Source organism: Falco peregrinus, chromosome 5 (assembly GCF_023634155.1).
Source record: "Falco peregrinus isolate bFalPer1 chromosome 5, bFalPer1.pri, whole genome shotgun sequence".
In the NCBI taxonomy this organism is placed as follows: Eukaryota; Metazoa; Chordata; class Aves; order Falconiformes; family Falconidae; genus Falco; species Falco peregrinus.
In genome coordinates this window covers 73,199,555-73,220,647 of record NC_073725.1, presented here as the reverse complement: position 1 = coordinate 73,220,647, position 21,093 = coordinate 73,199,555, and the positions used below count along the sequence as shown (strand labels likewise).

Below are 21,093 nucleotides of genomic sequence, written 5' to 3'. Positions count from 1 at the left end.
AATCCTATTGTACAGCTATGTTAAAAGGATGCCTATACAGAAAACCAGCAGCCATAACTACAGAGGGTTTCATTTTTTAAATGAGCTGCAGTTCAGAGGACACAGGTAAGACATGGCCTATTTTGTCCTCAAAAATACTAAAAATAATGAAGCCAACAAACCACGCTTTTATTAAATATTTACTTACCATCTTCCATGTCTTCTTCAGTGTTGTTATGCCCGTCAGCCATTGCTACATTACCATTAATGACAGGATTTTGAGTAATTCTTGGAGGATCGTCTGTATCTCCAGCTAACAGGGAAAAAAAAATAAATCAGCTGTATTAACATTTCTGTCTCAGGTAGTGCTTACAAGACACACAAAGGGCACACTTTTGGGCAAAACAGTTTCTCCTTAAACTATAGCACAACAAATCTACTTGTATGGTATATAAACTGTAAAATTCCTCAAACAGATGAATACTTATGGATGAAGCAAAAAGTCCACATTGATGCAGAATAGAAATACAAAGAACATAAGCTGATTCTTAAGTTTCCAAATGGCCTTAGAGTCAGCAACTCATAATCAAGTCTCCTTAAACAAAAACTTTACTTTTTCTGGTGTTCCACATTTTTATACAGATATAAGTTTCTAATAGAAGACTTTCTAAATTAACAAGTTGACTTCTTCAGTGTCACTGCTTTAAAAAAAAAAAAAAAAAAAAAAAACCACAACCAAAACTAAACATCTAACCAGTGTAACAGTAAGATGTAAATCTTTTGTGGGAAAAATTGGAGAGGAAATCCTTTACTACCTCATGCAACAATTTCCAGGTTCTGGCCATCACTGCTCTTATGTTTTGCTACAGTAACCGTTTGAGAGACATGTAAAAACCACTAGAAAAATAGAAATGAAACAATACCATGAACTAAAGCCCCACTATTTTAAAGATGCGTTGCTTTGACTGCACAAGCATCTTCCTGACCTATCCAACCACCACCAACCTTCCTCCATTGCTTGCACATCAGAAGCCGATCGATCATTTGAGCATGATTATAGGAAGCAGATACATTCTTGAATAAACTGTTTTCTCACCAAACTGTAAAACCCCTTGCAACCAGTTGAAGGCAAGCACCACTTAACACTGAAGGCTCTGGTAAGTTCCTCTTTGCTATACCTGTCCTGCTGTTGTGTGTTCATTCCCACGACACCCCAAACCCCCGAGGTCACCGAGAGCAGCCCTCACCCCCCCCACCCCGGCAGCGCGGGCGGGCAGGGCGCGGGTAGGCGGCCCCTCTCAGCACCCTGGACAGCGCCCCGCTCCCGGGGCCGGGCGGGGGGGCTGCACGCACCCGCGGTACAACAGGGACAGGGGCCGCCGTGGGGACAGTCACCGCGGTCCCCGCAAGCGGGGGGGGGGGAGGGGACAGCTCGGTAAGCCACGCGAGCAGGGAAGCTGTGGGTTCGCGTGGCAAGGGCGTGCTCCAGGGGCTGCAGGGGCGGCCTCGGCCAGAAGCTGCTAGAAGCTCTGTCCAACAGAGCCCAGGCCATCCGACTCACAAGGCCGAGACCTCCAGGCCCGAGACCTCCGGGATCAAATATTTCAGAAGGGGGGCAGCAGGGTGGGGGAAACCTGCGCAACAGCAGCTGCAGCTGGAGAGAGGCGGGGGGCTGTGAGAGCAGCAGCCCTGCAGCCCCCCAGGGCAGGGCAGGAGAGGGCCGGGGGGCTCCAGGCGCCACAGCAGAGGTTCCCCAGCAGCCCAGAGAGGCCCACGGTGAGGCAGGATGTGTCCCCCTCTGCCCATGGAGGCCCATGAGGGAGCAGACACCCCCCCCCCAGCCCGGGCAGGACCCCACGCCGGGGCAGGGGGTGCCCGCAGGAGCCGTGACCCGCGGGCAGCGGCGCTGGGGCAGCTCCTGGCAGGGCCTGTGACCCCACGGGGGACCCCGGCTGGAGCCGGCTGTTCCTGAGGGGCTGCACCCTGTGGCGCACACACGCTGGAGCCGTGCATGAAGAACTGCAGCCCATGGGGCGGCCCCACGCTGGGGAAGTGCACAGAGAACTGTCACCTGCGGGAGGGCCCCCACGGTGGAGCAGGGAGCAGCAGAGACAATGGGTGATGAAGTGACCGTAACCCCAGTTCCCCAGTCCCCTGCACTGCTCAGGGGCAGGAACTAGAGAAATCAGGAGTGAAGCTGAGCCCGAGAAAAAGGGAGGGCTGGGAAAAAGGTGTTTTTCCGATTTGAATGGCAATAAGTTGAACTAATTTCCCCATGTTGAGTCTGTTTTGCCCGTGACTGTAATCGCTAAGTGATCTCCCTGTCCTTCTCTCAACCCAGGAGCCTTTTGCTGTATGTTCTCTCCCTTGCCCAGTTGAGGAGGGCAGGGAGAGCGGCTTTGGTGTGCACCTGGCACCCAGCCTGGGTCAACCCACTGCACTCGATCACCAGTTGCTTCACAGTCCTTCCTCTCCTCCGCCACGCAGAGGTGTGCACCTCACGCTCTTGCAGCCTCATTCCAATTCACAGTACACAAGAAAAGATACTTTCACAACCGACACTCCTATTCAGACTATTTACTCTCCTAGTAAATCCACCGAGCTAATAACCTCTGCCCCAAGCATGAACAGAAACAGATCAGGTTAGAGACTTACTTCTGGATTAGAGCTACAAAATATCATAAACTTTGCGCTCAAACACAGCTTTCGGAAGCTTACTAGGACACAGCAGATCTCACTGAGGCAGGAGTGAAACACATACACTGCAACATACAGTATGTGGCATCCACAATAAAGTGTGCACCCTTCTCATTATTAATAAGAAAGCAAAATCAAATATGACTTAAAGTTTTGATTTTATTAGAAAAAGGTTTGCAGAAGACTGGCACCTGAGCAGTACAGCTGCAGAAGTCCCCACTAACAGCTCTCTGCATTGGCAACACTGCAGTGCAGTAGAACAGCAAGTTAAAATGAACATAACTCAAAATACAACAAAATTAAAGGTAGGGGGGACAGGTCTGAACTGCTGCAATTCAAGAACAGGAAAAGTAAGAAAAAAACACCCTAAGTTTATTTCCACAGCTTGCTTGCCTTTTTTTTTTTTCCCCCTCCTTTCTCTCTTTTTATCTTTTAACAGCATGGTTATAATCTAACAAGGAAGCTGTCTTCTGGTTCACTTCTATCTGGAAGCCTACAGCATCCCCACAGCAACGCAACAATTGCTTACACTAAATTAATACCAGGGGTTTACTATTCTTAAATAAATGCTTATTTAATATATGTTATAAACTTTTATTTATTACAAAATATTTATATTTTTGAAGTTATCATCAAGGCAACTTAGTATCTAGAAACAAACGGAAGTAAACACCTGAGGGGTAGTGAAGATCTTCACTAAAAGCTCATCCAAAATATTCTTTTAACAGAGTATTTAATATTCTTTTAACAGAGTATTTAAGCGTTGATACTGTGTTTTATGGGGAAAGAACTGTCCTTAACTAAGAAAAAGAGCTTTCTGTGAGACACCGCTCTACATTCCCCAAAAGTATGAATGGTTAGCAGAGAGAAGGGAGAAAATGCAGAATAGATCATAGCAAAAGCAATCAAGATAAACAGAGGCAGCTTCTGAGAGACAGTATTTAGTGATAAGATAAAGTCAATGACGATATATAACACTGCTGCTTTTTCTGACATATTGACACACATTTTGTAATACAGCTCTCTGATATGGAACCCAGATAACACTAGCAAATGTTTTTGGCTTCTGTGAATAAAGGAAAATTTTAACTACTAAAAATTAAACTTTGCAGTAAATACTTTGCACAAACAAAACAGTCCTTTTTCAACAGATTTACTAGCAAGAAGTATGACAAAAATCTATTTTCAACTATAGCACTGAAAACCAGTAATTTATGTTTTCCTCTGTTGTCCTTAAGAGCTCATAGGAAAGAACTGTCAAATCACACCAAGATTTAATTAAGAAATGTTTTTTCCTTCACTTCAAGCAGAACGATGCCAAAGAATTATTCAAATTATACAATACAGGACTAAGAAAAAGTACCTGTCCACACTGGCCAGGAGAACTTTCCTATTAAACATACTGCTTAATACATTGCTGTCTTTAATGCAGCTTAAACCACAGTGTGTCAACATCACCCCAGTCACATCATCTGTCAGTTTCTAGACCAGAATACCCGGTTTAATCGTATCCCTGGAATAAATTAAAGATGCAGTCCATTAATCAACCAAAAGTTAACACAAACCACATAAATTAAGGAAGTACTACAACAGAGCATTAAGTGACCTTATGAATAAGGAATAGGTTTAACTCTTTAAATACTAACTTGCTGCAAATATTAAACTGCAATAATTTTTTGCAGTACTGCAAAATATTAAACAAACACAACTTTCAATACAAACATTTTAGACACTATTAGACTGATGAAGGGCACTTAAGTTGTTTCCTGCCTACCCAAAACGCAACACCTACAACTTTGTAGATATTCTTTCATTACAAAAAGGAATGCAAGGCAACATGAAGCATAGTGACAATTTCTTCTGAAACATTCAAGGTTATATACAGTTTTCTATCTACTCATGCCACTGCGCTACAAACAATACAGCCCAAAGTGTTAAAAGGGGGTCTCTGCAGTTTGGAGGTTAAGGCACCTTCCAAGAAGAGGTATTTCAGACATTACTGAGTCTGATCATGAATGCTGAAAAGAAATCAGGTCTAAAATCTGATATATACAACTGGAACAAAACTGGACCATGACAAAATAGTTTGGGAAGTTAGTAAGAAGCATCAGTCACCTTAGACAAATCACTGGATCATATATAAATGACTGCAGGTGCACACTTTCATTGCTCATTAACTAACTGTCACTGAAGTGTTGAGATGAAAGCCTGAAAGCAAAATGGTTATTGCAAGTGATACTAATGGCAGGGGGGAAAAAACTACAATCTTGCCACGGGATGCCAGACTTTACAGAAAGTATTAAAAAAAAAGGAGAAAAAAAAAAATCTCCTTCTTACTGACTATAACCTCAGCATTATCATACTCAAATACTCACACTGTTAAGAAATCAGAACAAAAATAGCATCAATGATTAAAAGACACTACTCAAAAAAAGCTGTTCAGGTGGATTCAGCTGGTTTAGTAAGATGAACTCAGTGTCACTGAAAGATATATTGCTCTATTGTTCTACTGTTCACAATAACTTAAATCTACAGGGAAGGAACCTCCAAAGTTTGCTGTATTTTTCTCCTATCAATGAGACAGCAGAAAAGATTTTGTCAAGATCACATGGCTGGTGGCACAACATAAGCTCTGTTACAAGACCAGAGCACTGTAGAATTTCATCTCTCTCCAAGATGCAAGATATGTTGCTCAGCAGTAAACATGCTTGCAGTCACATGTGGACAAAAGCTACAGAATGACTCCACTATCACAGCAATTAAATTACAGCAGAACATTGCTACTACTTCTACGATACTGTCAACAGGCTACTAACTTCATAGGTTTCAGTCATGACTCATACCACACCAAATATTCAGCTTTTGAAAGATTATCGATAATGCTTGTCATTAGCTTTTGGATCTGGCAGCCACAGAGGAGAAACCAAAGCAGTCTCCCTGGCAGGTTATGAAACATTTATGTTTCCTTTTGAGGTTAAAGAGACCACAATGGAGGAGTAAGTGACATGAAAAACTTGCTTACGATTATCATGTACGACCGCCTCACCATGGAAATGACTAGTATTGGGGATGTTAGCGTGTCACTAGAGACTGTTCGTGTAGACCTCCATGCAGAACTGCCACAGCTATCCCAGAAACAACAAGGAAGTTGCACTAACTGTAGCATTAGCAGGCTGAGAAGTAGTCAGACAGTCATTCACTGCTGGCAGCAGTCTTGAAGACTTTGATGAACCATACTTCATATCCAGGGTTCTGCCTTTACAGGGGGAAAGCTGAAAACACATGACTTTCTCCTCTGCTGCCGGACTAGACAGACATTCCAGAATCAAAGCCTTCCTAACAGTATGTACTGATTAAAGTGGGGGTACGTGTGGGTGTGAATCCCAGTGGATGAGTGAAGCTGCAGTCAACACTAAGAAAACTGACTTACTGAGCACAAAATATAAGGTGGTAGGAGGTAAGAATAAAGTCAGACAACTTAAACCTCACTGAAAAATGAACAAAGTCAGTCTTGAAGCAGTCAAATTACATCAGCATCAAATGATATCAGTTGCATGCTGAACATGCAGTCCAGGTCCAGCTTTGTACCTCAGTGTCAGAACCCACTGGACCACCTGAAAGCAGAGGAACCTGTAACGACCCCCTGGGGCAGCCCTGCTGAGCTACTGATCCTTCAGCACTCACTGCCTAACTCCCCTTCAACTGTGGAAGATACTATAATCCTTTCAAAGAGTTTTTTAAAAAGTATTATTTTAAAATACAAAAATATTTTAAATATGTCAAACTTATAAAAGTTTACTTCTTCAGTGCATAATTCAGAATGCCAGTCTCACATGGATAATAGCACACAAGGAAAAAAAAAATTAAAATCACCATTGCTAGAAATTATAATGAAAAAAACATTCAGTGATTTCAAGTGCTATATTAAATACCTCTTTTACCACCAAACTGACCTTTGATATTATAACTACTGGGCAGCATATCAAAATACATATTTGAAAAATTCATCAAGCAAGCAGTAAATGCAGTGCTTCTGAAGCAGTTACTGAACTATGGTGGTGCAAAGAAGACACTGACAAAACTCATTCAGAAAACCTTAAAGCAAGAGCATTACTTCCTGAAAGCAAATACGAAACTTAGATGCATGTGAGGAAGGTAAAGTATACCTGCCTTTAACTAGAAAAAAACCATGCAAACGCATTACTTCACAACTCTCTGTAGGCAAAGCCTCCAAACCATGCCTGTAAGCAGGCTGCAGGTAGTGTACTGCACGAGTGGAACTGGTTTTTATGTGACTATACTAGCAGCTCACAAGAAAACCTGTGGGCTCCAGCCACTTGCCCCTCCAGAAGTCTGGAAGCCACTGCTACAAAAGCCAGCAGAAGTCAGATTAATAGGCATTACTCCCAGGAGGGTTTGGGGGGGGGGGGGGGGGGACGACAACACGGGGGGGACGGACGGACGGGGGACAGGGACACCAAAAAAACCCACCAAACAACCCAAAAAACCAAAACAAAACCCAAAACACTAACAACACACAACAAGATTAGCCAAGTAAGTTCCCAACTCTACGATCTCCATGGGATTAATTTACAATAATCAATCTTTAAACAACTAGAAGCAAAATTTCCCCTTGCTTGCTCTGGAAGAACTCTGCCTTTCAGAAGAGAAACTATTTGGCCTCTAATCCCTACCTGTAGGTAGAATACAAACACCACTTACTGCACAAAAGGGACTCAGGAGAAAAGGAATTAAATTAAAAGTGTTCTACAGAGTTCTGTTTTTCCAAGACAGTCCTAGGTTGCTGCAATGAAAATCCGAAAAGGTATCAACCAATTTCTGTAGTGTGGCAGCCTTTCAAAAGGCATTTAAAAAAAAAAAAAAAAAAAAAAGGCAATCCACCTAAAGCATTTTTAAAGGATGAAACAATAACGGAGACAAAAATTAACTTGGCCAGTAGAATGGGAGGAGGGGAAAGGGAAGTATATAAATCCCCAAGACCCTACAGACTGATGTCAAGGTGTAGATAACTGCTGCCACAGATGTTTCCATGACTTGTAAAAATCATGTCATTTACCTTTACAGCTAGAAGGTAATTCTCACATTAGCAAAATAGTGGGTAGTTTGCTTTTGTTTCATTTACTATTTTTTCTTCCTTCACGGTTCATTACTTTCTCAATACTTGATCCACTGTCAAAAGGCATATCTAGCAATGTAAACCGCTAAACAAGAAAGGTATGATCAAAGACAATGTCTTAAGAAGAAAAGGCTTTCTAGAAAAGTATCAGGAGACAAGAGGCAAGCTTACAGATAAAAGGAGAAAGGTGTCAGGAGTGTAGGAAGTGAGATGACTTGTAGCTAGGGAGACAAGGTTTAAAGGTCTTCGATGCTTCCAAAATTTGCCTTAGCAAATTCAGAAAGAAAGCAAGCAAGTAGAAAGGACATTTATTTACTAAAGAGCAAGTAGCCAACATTAGATCTTAAAAAAACCTAGAAATAGTATTATATGGAAGTCTCTTGCCCTCTAATTGCCATCTGAAACAAATAATTATTGCATTATTGACTGTGAACTGCAAATCACCAACAGAAGGAGATGATGCTGCACAAGACAGTAATGAAGAAGGAAACATTACTGGGATGGGACAGCTTCCTGGAAGCAGACTCACCATCTCTGCCATGCCTACAAAATATTTAGCAGCAATTAGACACACAGTCAGGCTGCAACCACCACTTAACTACACCGATCAATCATTATATTGCTGTTGCCTTGTATTCCTATCATTATGTCTGCCTGTCCAAAGAGAACATCTTGACAAAACACAGGACGGCAAAACTGGTTTTAAATTGCGCCAATGTACCTACTGGGGGGGGGGGGGGGGGGGGGGGGGGGGGGGGGGGAGAGAAGAGTCAGATTAATAGGTTACATGACTATTCTATTCTGAGATAAAACAAAGAAGTTGATTACACTAAGAAGCTCCTGAACACTAAACAACATGCATGAAAGATACAAGTCTGTAAGGTAAATAGTGCCTGAAACTTCATCCTACTGAGAAAGTTATCTTAATGTGAAAATAGAAGAGGTACAATGTAACACTGTGCCTAGAAAAATAGCCGAGAACAAATAGCATACACAGAACATGCTCTATAAACTAGACAATTTGCTGCAGCAACTCATTTATCCACTTATATTTGAAGAGGAAAGCTGTCTGATGGCACTTTACAAAACAAAATTTTAAGTCTTAAAAATATGATTAACTTCTTATAGATGTGTATAAAGCATTTAGGGTTTTATCAATGCAATTACTCAGCAGACCAAAAGCTGCCATTTAAGAAGTCACCCCAAAAAATTTACTAAAACAAACAGTGACTACATTACTGCCTGGTTTCAGCTGTTCAACTCTCTGCTTTATGAATAATTTAGCATTAAATGAAAGGCTGCATGAACCAGGGTTCAGTCTGGACACTAACAACACACCCATAATTACCCAACGTATTTACAACTTCATACTTTTGCTGAAGAGTTTGTACAGACAGCCTTCTCATTTGAAGAAACTTTTCATACACTTTAAGCTCCAGGTGTTTAATAACTTGGGGTAGATAGCAACACCAGCACAAGTTTTTTCTTCAGTACAATGATGTTATTTGATGTTGTATGTTATGATATTATATGACCTGCCTGTGTCACTAACCTGGCTTTACCCATTCTACAGTGTCACAACCCCTTGGCGGTCATCAGGGCAAGAAGTCTGCTGAAAAATCTTTCATAGCTCCTTCTCTTAGTCTGATGAGCCTTCTTAGCATAGGTTACACTTCTATAAAACTATCAGATCAGGAAGGCAGCAAGACTGCTTCTGGCTCCCATGTAATACTCAAAAATCAGTGACTAGAACAGCTGACAAATTATTTTCTTCCACATTAAGGAAAGGCTGAAACATCCGAAGTGTCATGAGCTATTACAACAATTACTGGACTTGCACTACCTTCTCTTTGCTGTATCTAGAGCAGCAAGGCCATAGAAGCAACTACCTTAACTCGTCACGTCTTGCCCCTGCACATTCCAGAGATGGTAGTATGATTACATCTTCGCTGAAGACAAGGCACTCGGTCCCAACCTACTGAACACACCCTAAACAATGTGTTTTTCAAGTATCACACCCCTCTTTATGTTTTACTGCTTTACTGAGTAATGGACTTACTGCAGCAACAAACACTAAGCTCTCTGGCACTCATGACTAGAAAGGCTGAAAAACCACTCAAAGAAAAATGAACTTCTGACACAGAGAAGAAAAGGATACAAACTCAGGTGGAGCCAGGGCAGTCCAAGCATCACAGAGCATTTATGTGTACACATGACACTAGACTCAGCATGCTATAAACGATGTGATCACAATCTTGGCATTTTAAAAAAGACAATTAAATAGCAATTAAAATTAGTTTATTTGGATAATAATATGAGCATGTTAAAGGATTGGTGATTATGCTCCCATTGGCACCTCCCTCTTTTCCTGTCAAAGTATAGGAAAGCACACACCTTCACCATCCGGACCAGCACAAATCTTAGTAGTCAACTAGATAAGTTTTCAAACACACTTCTGTATCATTTTGGATGAGTACAGTCCACAGTCTCAAAGTTTTGGGGTGCACCTACTGAAGTCAATACTACAACCGAACGCTTGTTATATACTTAAGCAGCAAAAAGGGTTTGCACGTTTAACAGTAATGTAAAACATTGCCTTACACGGGTTAGTGTGATGACATATACCACTGAAGGTAGACTGATTCGGTGTAGGCACTTTGTTACAAAGTCAAAATATTATTTGCCATTATTTCAGATTCTGAAATTCTGTTTGAGAATGGATTCATAGGTACAGCAAATGCTAACTGTACTGCTCAGTCCTGAAGCGTGCTGAACTTTGCTCAGACTAGCAGTAGCATGGAAAGGTAGCGTGAATATATTAAATCTTTTTTTCCTATTACTGACACGATTTCTTTTAACTGTTGAAACACTGTTGGATCTGTCTGTATTGGACTTTAAGTGCAAAATCATTTCCTAGCAAATAACCAAAGTGGATAATAATACAGATTTTGCACTGCAATTGATTTTACAGACACTAGGAGGAGAAAAAAATTACTTTTAGGCTCGTACCTTAATTTACCTTTAAACAGGACAGATCACTCCAAGCTAGAGAAGCTGTGCAAAGTGCACATCAGAGACCTCACACCTAGGACCTGATGCCTTCAGCATTTCTTCCTGTTATTTTCAGCATTGCTTTTAAAGGTTTTCCTCTATCACTGGAGATTTGCTAATGTTGATCTTGTTTCACCTCTTCTGTCTTATGTTTTCTGCTGTGCAGAGAAATGGATAGACATGTAAAGCAGGTTCACAGGAATCCGACTTAGTGGTTACAGGTAGCTAGTAATTCCAAGACCAGGCTTTTGTGAGAAGAGGGAAAGGCAAACAAATCGGCATCAGGATAGTAACTTTAAAAACTGAGATACAATTGTGAAGAAGAGAGCAAGCAGAGTTAATGACATTTCCTGCTCATTGGACAACACATGCTTAAATCTGGGCTTCTTTGCCAAATAGTACAGGAGTCTAAATCAAATATGCTCACAAGAAATTACTCCTTTTAGGCTAACAATGCAACTACTAAACCTGCGTTAAAGGTGGCTATTATAGCAAAGCAGCATGAAATCACACACCAAATCACCTACAAACTTGATCTGGTAGTCCAATGGTGAATATAGAAAAATGCAAAAATATTCTTGGGTACACAGACAGTGGTGATTTGCCCCATGATGCACATACTGCTCAGCTGGCATGCACAACTGGAAGACCTAGGGAATTCCTAAGCAGAGTATCTGACTATATATTGTTCTTGAAGCAGTATATCTATAAAGAAGAACTACTACAGGCTCTAATTAGCACAGTGCACTGAATACTACAACCATCTGAATGATAATACAGAAGCAGAAAGATACTGTTTATAAGGGGAACCATAAATAAAGCTTGATCTGTGTGCTGGTTTAACTTCTTCATATAACACGTCAACAGGTTAAGAATGAGGACAAAGAATACTAACTGGATATATTCTCTTCAGAGAAAAAGTGACTAAAGGGGGCTATAGGGCATGTCAGACAAGTATCCTGAATAGCAGGGGGTTGAACAACACCCAAACAAAAAAACACCACCGGAGAACAATTATTTTCTACTAGTTACAACACAAGGGGCTTTACATTAAATTACCAGAATGAGAGTTTAAAGGAAACAAAACCCTTTTTCACGCTGTATGTGAAACTTCTGAAGGCTCTGAAACATTCTGTAAAAGATGCTGCGGAGGCCAAGTCGCACCCCCAGCTCCCTCTGGCTCCAAGGCAGTGTCACAAAGCACAGCACGCAGGTTCGACTGGTCAACAAAGGGAGCCAGGGCAGGCTGCAGGGAACAGGCATGGGGAGGGACACTGCTGTAGAGCACCTTCCCAGGGCTCCATCTCATGGCTCTGGGACTTCCTGACCTGAGGATGGTGCCTCTGCATTTCAAAATGCCCTACGATCATGTGCCCCCACTTTCCAAACCAGCAGACATTAGCCGTATTTACAACACTCCAGCAATGAGTGTCACAGTTTAGGTGTTGTACAAAGTAACTCGTTCTTTTTGTTTTCAGTCCCTCCTTTGATGTTACATTCTGTGTTCTGGGGGTCTTACATTGCTTCTGTTTCACCTTGTCCTGCCACTCTGCTTTCCAGTTACCTTTCCTCAGTTACCCACGACACTGGGGGCAGAGGGACACTTCCTAGTCTACTTAGCCATTACTGCTACAGCAGCCATTTGATACCTTTTATGATCTTTATTCTCCTTGTTGTAGCTTCTTAACTTCTCCTATACCTTTTTAAGATGGGAGGAAGTAAGCAAGGCCGTTAACCAGGTTGCACTCAGTGTTCAAGATGCAGCAGCACAGTGAACTTATAGAAAGCATATATTATTTCCCACTCACTTCCGAAGGCAAAGCAATGAACGGAAGAAGAATCCATCAGGAGCCGTGAAAAGGCACAGAGGCAGCCTGGCCAGGCTCAGACACCCTTGGGGTGAGCACAGCAGGTAACTTGCCATACCTCCCCTGCCCTAACATCTAACACAAGCATCTGCTACTGACAGACCTCAAGACATCAGGTTAAACAATTTTTACTCAATCCAGGGAGGCTAATCTTATGCAAATATGCAGGGTTCCGTAAGAAGCTTTTGAACATTCATACTAAAAAACATGTTACCAGCCTACAGGTTTTTTTAAAAAAAATATATATATACACACAAGACTCCTGACTGAGAACACAGTTTTGCACCGTCTATAAACTTTACTGGGGTGGGGGAGGAGGGGAATCTATTGCAGAAGTGTTTAGCACTTTGCATTCAAATAAGAGCGCACCCAAGTCACGCTTCTCTTCCACTTCAAGAAAAACAATCCCTGTTGCCGAGAAGCATCCACATGGCGCAGGGCAGGGAGCAGGATCAGCCCCGGGCTCCCCACCCAGCCCTGCACCCACGGGTGATGGCTTTGCCTCCCAGCCCAGCGCCGGTGCTTCTGAGGGTTTCCTCCTGTTTGAGTGTGCCGCACCAGGAACTGCACCGCAGATTAGCCACTGCCGTAGTCAAGCACGGAGCTGAACCGGCTGGCATGGGTCTGCCCAATACTGATAAATCCTAACCTCATATCAGGGTTGCTTTTACAAGTCTAGATTAACCATGGGGAAAATGACAACAACAATTAAACCATTCAAGGTTTGTTGTTGGGTGGTGTTTTTTTTTTGTTAAGCCCTTTATGTGAACTGATAGACACACGTGCATGGCCTGGTAACCAAGGGATATTTACCGTTTCCTCCCAACGATATAAGAAACACCACTGGCAAAACCATCAGTTTCTATTGAAATTCAGATTTTGCTGTGTTTAACAACACACACACTTCAAGCACAATGGTAAACTATGATTTTAAGAGATTCCTACTACCAAAAAAAAAATTCTATACTTTGGGTTAATTTTATCATTTGTTTTCACTGCAATTGACATGAAGTTTATTCTAAATCTAAAATTAACAACTGCAGAGCGAGCAAAACAAAACACATTCCTTTTTCAAATAGGATGCTTTACAATGAGCTGGACAAGCTGCTTTTTTGTTCTCCATGACACAGATTTCAGCATTTTCTATTCTCCACCAGTTGCCCAAATTCCTGAAAAACAGTTCCCAGGAGTTTTTGAGGTTGTTACTTAATAAGCTCAACTTTCCAACCTCATTTGTTAGCACTGTTCCATGTTCTACAAAAATCTTCACTGAACCAGAGGCCAGGCAGAGAATGGCTGTAGGCAGGGGAGTGCGCAGCTGGGACAGTGGACTTGGTGATGTCCCTTGGCTTCAGACAGGCAAAAAGCTCAGGGCTGGTGCCCCAGGGGGCAGGGGCTGGCGGGAGTCACCCCATCCTGCTCCCCTTTAGTACAGAAGTCCCCTTCTGGACATCAGAAGTGTCCCCATTTTGACTGGAGTCTCCACAAAGATTTTGGGGTCTGGACACTCCTCCCAAGAGATCACAGCCATTAAATTTCTGGCCAGCCTTAATTTACTGATCATCTGCCGGGTGCCTTCTCCTGCTTTGTAGCATGAACACCTACCAGAGAACTGAACCAAGAGTCTTCCTCAGCCTTTACACACAACCATGAGGTCCCAAAGCAGTTTGGGCTTCCTTCAGCATTGACTTTTATTTTCTCTTTCCATTCTGGCAGCAACCTTTCTACCCTCAAGTGTTAATGCAGGGAGATAATTATTTGGGCTTCAAGAAAGAGCTGATTATTGTTGTTAAATGTTCTAAAGATCAGCTCCTCTTAACTGCTTTGGAGAGGTAAGCTACTGTACTGAAAACATCCAAATGTTAGCAGATGCCAAAATTAACACTAAACCCTGCTAATTATTTAATACTGTCTACATGAAGAACAGCTTTCTTCAAACAAATACCACAGTTGAAAAACTGTTTTATATGGAAAACACATGGAATCTTGGGTATTAGCTTCCATTTTTTACCAAGGAATTCTTAAAAGAATGCAGAACAGGAATTCTATAATCCTCAGTTAAGCACTCCACTGACAATTTTATCACTTTTTTGTCAGCAATTTTGTTGTAGGTTTTGGGTTTGTTTTGTTTGGGTTTTTTTGTTGTTGTTTTTTTTTTTTTTTTCATGAAAACAAAAGTAAACTTTTAAAAAGTGACAAAGAAAAGCTTCTCCTGTTTAACTCTTCAGTGTTAAATAGCCAACCAGCTGTTCTGGTGCCAAAAAGGCTGCCATGGGACCACATAGCCAAGTCCGTGTACTAGTTAAGCAAACACAAACAGAAATGAAGTTATACTTAGCGTTCTATAGAAAACAATATACATATTAAAAAAAGGCACAACCATACACACATTTTGAGGATTGCTTCCTTTTTCAAATCCTAATACAAATGCCCCAAGATCAACGAGGCAAAGAAACTACTGTGTACTCCACACCCACATTCGCCAAGACTAGCTAAATTCAGCTCTCCAAAATCAAGCTACCTGAAATACAAACAAGAATTTAAAAAAAAAAAAAAAAAAAAAACCAAAAAAAAAAACCAAATATCTACTGATAAACACTGGAGCACCTGTAAACCTGCCATCATTTTTAAAACTATATCACAGGCAGAGCTTCTTCAACCATGTACATCACACAGTAACATTTGCAGCTGCACACTTCAAAACTACGTGGTTTATGCAAATCGTGCAAACAACTATTTTAGAAACAGAAATTTAAGAGACACATTCAAGAAATGAGACCTTGCACCTCTGTAATGTAGATTTCATCTTGCAGTGTAACCAAGTAGATGAAGGGTGGAGGGATGATGCTTCGGATGGAGATTATTTTATATGCTGCAGCTCTTGTGTATTTCAGCACTCTCATTAACGCCCTGATGTGTCACCAATCCCAAATTACCACCCCAATTAGTTTTTCCCTGAAAAGGGAGATGAAACAAGTTGGTCAAAATTATTTTCCTTCTTCTTTGGAAAACCAGTTGCCTCACATGTGTCAGCCACACAGATTTGAGCAAAAATACATTCTGAAGAGGAAGTTGTACTTCACTGCTCACATGTTCGTTTTGTGTTTACTTTTGTATTTATTACATATTACTTTTTTTTTTTTGCTTCATACACCAAATCCTCAGACAGTATTTCAATAGCTCTCTGGTCAACTATTTTTAGAGCATAAAGGCAACAAAACAGACTTCAAAATGTGTTTTAGAACAGCTGACTACTGCGTGTCACCCCATGAATTACATCTTTCTTATACTCTGCAAAACGCCCTAATTCCACAAATACACTCCCAATCTCAATACTCTATTCTTTCTGGCAAATCTTCCCAACTACTTCTATTTTTGCTCCATTGCTAGTGCCACTCATCTGAAGCAAATTTTGAGGACTTCCAAAATTAATGACTGCTATCGTGCTTTGCCTCTGGCTAGAAGCTGGTATAAACATCACCAAGGAATTACGCTGTATCTCAAATCCCTTATTCTATTGATGATGAATGATTCTTCCTTTGTTTCAGAAAAACCGTAAGTCCCTTAAATTTTCTCCACACCCTTTAATTTTCTCTCCAATAATGTAGTATTTGTGGCCTGTGTCATCATCAGCCACTACAAACACACACACAGCTGTGACAGAAACCCTTACTATACACACTGCTTTTGCTCTAGCTAGTCCATTTACATTTCCTGCCACAACTTTTATCTCTCAAATGTTCTCAGTGTTTTGAGTGTACCCCTGGAGCATGCAAAGGCAGATACTTTTTTTGTCAGTCCTCCCCAATACTGTGATCCTCATCTTAATTCCTCTCTTTTTCCTGGACTACTGTTCCGTGACTGTAGGACTGCTAGCAGTTTTCCCTGGGGCGAGAGGGAGCATGGGACAGTACACGGGAGGAGAAATAAATCCAAACACAGAGGTCTAATATGTAACTTCTGGCACTTTCTCAGCTCAGGACCTTTCACACACCACACACACACAAAAAAAAATCAATTAAGAACCTGTGTTTCCTCTTTCAAAAGCAGACAGGCCATGAGATCTTGCTTGTTTCTTAAACAGAAGTACACATAAAAAAACGTGTCTGCAACTAGTGTGCAGTATTTGAAGGTTTCTCATCTAAAAGTCACTATTTTTTTAATACCTCATACTGACAGAATTAACACAGAGCACTCCAATGTAAACGTCATTAGTCAGGTCTGACCCAAACCTGAAACAAGCTCCACATGTTACTGGTCAAAGTCAGAATAAGACCAGGATTTAAGAACTATTAAAGACAGTAATAATTTAACTGCAACTGTTATCCATGCAGGAATACCTTTCCCTTTCCGAAAGAGGAAACCTGGAAGAAAAAAAAAAAAAAACCAAAACCACAGAAGTGACATGTCAAGCCGTGCCTTTGCAATAAAGAGTAAGAAGAGATATAAAAACTAAGAAAAACAAAGGCAAAATAGACTGGGACTGAAAAGAGAATGGTTATTTTGCTGGAGGTTATCAAGGAAGAGAAGCTGCACTCGGGGACACAGCACTCAGACCAGCAAAAGAACAAAACCAACCCTTTGATACAATATTCAGTTATTTCACCTACAAAGAGCAGGTGCCTACAAGTAAGTGGCAATATGTTGTGTTTATCAGGGTGGTAACACAACACTGGCATACTTCTAACAGTTAAGCTACACAACAGGAAATTTAGCTGCGCACATCTAACAGGAGCGTCTTTTACCTGTTGAAGCTTGTTCACAAACCCCATCAGACACAATACATTGTCTAGATTTTTACCTAGCCGATCATTTGACCATAAAAATGCTAAAAGAAAGAAAAAGACATTCACACACGTTTTGATTTGCTCACATTCATATGGTCACATTCAGGTATTTCAATGTCCCTGTGGATGTGTTACTACTGATGCACTTTCAGCCCACTTTTTAAGAGCAAAGAAACCCTACAAGACCAGAAAAGAGACACACACACAGACAAGGGATAGGGTGAGTAGATGTCTGTCTCACTGGCTTGGACAGTCTGGGTAAGCAAGAGACTTCACTGAACATCCAGATTATAATCTGTGGGATACTAGAGATCTCCAGGATTTTATTAGAGAATTTCTACCAAGGTGTAGGATCTCCCCATACTTCCCTTCTCAAAGCAAGGCCCTGGGACTTAACCCACATGCAGCTGTACGGCAGGAGAGAGAAAATCCATCACAAGGACCAGATTGCACACACAGGAGAAATATCACACCCACTACTGTTGGGTTGCACAATCACAGATTTAAAAAAAAACAAAACAAAACAAAACACGTTCCTTCTTTGTACAAACCACTGCAAATGCAACCCTCTGTTCCTTGAAAATAAAATATTTGCTTCAAAATGTTGACACGGAATAAATGACCCCAGAACAAAGAAATGCCTTTCAACATATCTTACAGGCACCTGGGTTTACCTCTTACTATTGCTTCTGCCATCATACCTGCCTAACAGATGTAGTGTACACAGCCAAATTTGTTTTTAAAGTCGCAGGACCAAGGTGGAGAGGGATTTTTAATTTTTTCATTCATTTCTGCGAATTATATTAGCAACCAACTCCATGAATTTCACAAGCAAAGGCTGGACTTCAACAATGCCAACAGTGCTTATTCCCTATCACTTAATACAAAACAGCATTCTTGAAGTCCAAGCACGCTTCAAATTCCTGCAACCTTCCTTCCCAGGCACATGGATTCTGAACTCACCCTGCTGAGCTGTCCAGGGAACACCCACTTGAATGTTGAGCTCCAACTACTGGGGAAAAGGAAAGGATAAATGCACCCCACATCTATCTGCACAACATGCAAACTAAACCTCAAGACACTGGTGTCCAAAGTCCTCCGGCAGAATTTGGCATCCCTCTACAGTTAAGTTAAGAAGCTGCACTAAGTGACAAACTCCTGCTACAGGACAGCATGGCCTGTGCTGCATTAACTCTGTGTAACAACTGCTGTTCTAGGGGTAGTTTTATACCTTATTTTCCCATTTATTTTTTTTTAATGTACAAATATGAAGTATTTTAGAGGAATGGCGTTTTGAACATAAAAAAGCCTGCTGGACAGGCACAATATCCATGCGATTTCTGTTGTCAATTTTAACAAGCATGCAAACAGGCAAAAGACAGGATCAAACAAGATAGAGCTTTCTCACTTTCCATTCTACAAGGAATAAAATCAGAAATTACAGTATTGGTATTATTTGCAGTATTTAATATTATTTTATTATTACTGATATTATTGTAATAGTTTACATGAATATTTTATCTTGGATCAAAGAAATGACCCCTACACTTTAATTCATACACTAGTGTACTTGGTTTGGCCAGATCTCAGACCAAGATCTATCCAGCAACAATCCAAGTGCCAGCCATACAGTTTCTCAACACCCAACAGTCAGAATCTCTGCTTATGCAGGTTCATAACCCTCAAGATGCTTTATCTTAAGGTAGAAACAGAAAACAGCAGGCAAAAGCATGAGTTCCAGGTCATTAAGGATTTTCAAGACTAAACTGCATTTTTCAGTTTTGTTTAGAAATGCAAAGGATCCGTGGAAACCATGGCACACACACGATGTACACAGAAGAGCAGTTACTGCCAGGCTGGGTACTGCTGTCTGCAGTAGTGCTTCTTTAACTTTTTACAACAGTAACATGCATTTCAGTACAGCTTCAACAACTTGACTCTAGTCCTTATATTTGATTATCGTTGCTTAAAAGGAGAAGGTACTTCTCACCACTACAAGTGGCATAGTTACAGCAAATTGTATTTTCTCCTAAATCTTACAATACAGCAAGTCGTTAAACAATCTGGGTAGGCAATAAACCACATTATTCAGGTATGTCCAGGTACTGAGCTACCATTAAAATAGCATCTTAAAATAGCTTTTGCTGCTGATGAGTATCACAGGGACAATCCCAAATTTCTCTGTAAATCCAGGAGGCAGCTGCATACATTCAACCAAGACACATGACCTATGGTTACACATCTGAGTGAATTTACACAGGAGAGAAATATAGTAGGGTGAGGAAAGTGTTCTAGCTCCCAGAAAATGCACGCCCACCTCAACGTAATCAAGTATACAAGCTATGTTTTGAATGTAAGCTGAACTTCTGAAGTTAATGTGTACCACTAGAAATTCTGAGCACTGGCACTGCTCCTTGCCTGGCAGGCAGTTAACATACCATCTTCTCAGTGGCAGCAGGGGAAAAGGAGCAGATACCACTCCAGTCTCTCCTCTACTCAGGTCCATCTAGACAAGGCTGCAACCAAGAACAAGGCACTCAGCTGCCCGCTTCTCCAGGTGCTCTTCTGAACTGGAACAGTAGCTATGGCAATATTATTCTTTTGTAAATACTGACCTATTTTCAAAGTTTGTTCTCCCAAGGCACCTTTTCCTCTGCCTTTGGTGCACCCTCACCTAGGAAACACAGGGGCATAAAGTAGGCTTCTGCCATCCCTGCAACAGGTCACCCAGCTGGGAGATTGCTCCCAAGAAAATCGTGCTGCCAGTAACAGGCCAGTGGCCAGATTAACTGGCCTGGCACACCACACGGCTATGGGGGTGCGATGCATCCCCGCTGGAGAAGCAAGTTACCAAATTAACAACGCCTCCCCAAATTTCTGAGCGTTATGTGGAAACAAAAGTGCAACACTAAGACCAAGAATGGGTTTGTAACACTGAGAGTTTAACTGGCCTTTTGTAGTATGCAACTGTCTGTACTTAGGGTAGAAATGACCTATAAATTACTCAACAATTTCACTCACTTAAAAAAATTCTTACTTTACAAACACAAGTATCTATTTACAAAGCTGCATCCTGCCAAAAATTCAAATACTTTGTCTGTACACCTATCCTTTGATTTAACAAAGCATGCATTTGAGGTGGTTAATGTGCATTTCAGGGTATATTAAAAATGAAAGATCATAAATTAACATTAGCCCAGTTAATCTCTGCCAGTATTTCGCTCCAGCTACACTAACTAGACCCTGTCTAGCATTAAGCCAGTCGGTACTAAGTTTTGTATTCTTAAGTCTAACCTGTGGACATGATGCTAATAGCAATGGGTATACTTCAAGCTGAATTTAAAATGACTGAAATTTCAGGTATCTTCTGTAAACTTCCCAGATTAGGAAGCAGATTAACTCTGAAATTTCTTTTACAGACCTGCTAAAAACTTGTACAATCCAACTACATTCCAGAAACCAGTGGCTCCTGTTTAAATTAGGACCATTACACTCGCCAGAGAGCTCGGCTGATCGAACAGCTGCAGTAAGCACCAGCTCCAGGTCTGAATGTGCACTGGAAATATTCATCACT

At 41.2% G+C, this 21,093-nt stretch overlaps 1 protein-coding gene across 2 annotated transcripts in view; it reads right to left on the bottom strand.

The window, feature by feature from the left end:
- The window catches only part of USP7 (ubiquitin specific peptidase 7), a 75,688-nt gene that overhangs the window by 42,156 nt on the left and 12,439 nt on the right, over nt 1–21,093 (bottom strand). For both annotated transcript variants that reach the window (XM_013304674.3, XM_005244117.4), the window contains exon 2: nt 188–292. In XM_013304674.3, the coding sequence (XP_013160128.1) occupies nt 188–292 (105 nt within the window). The remainder of the gene's footprint in view (nt 1–187; nt 293–21,093) is intronic.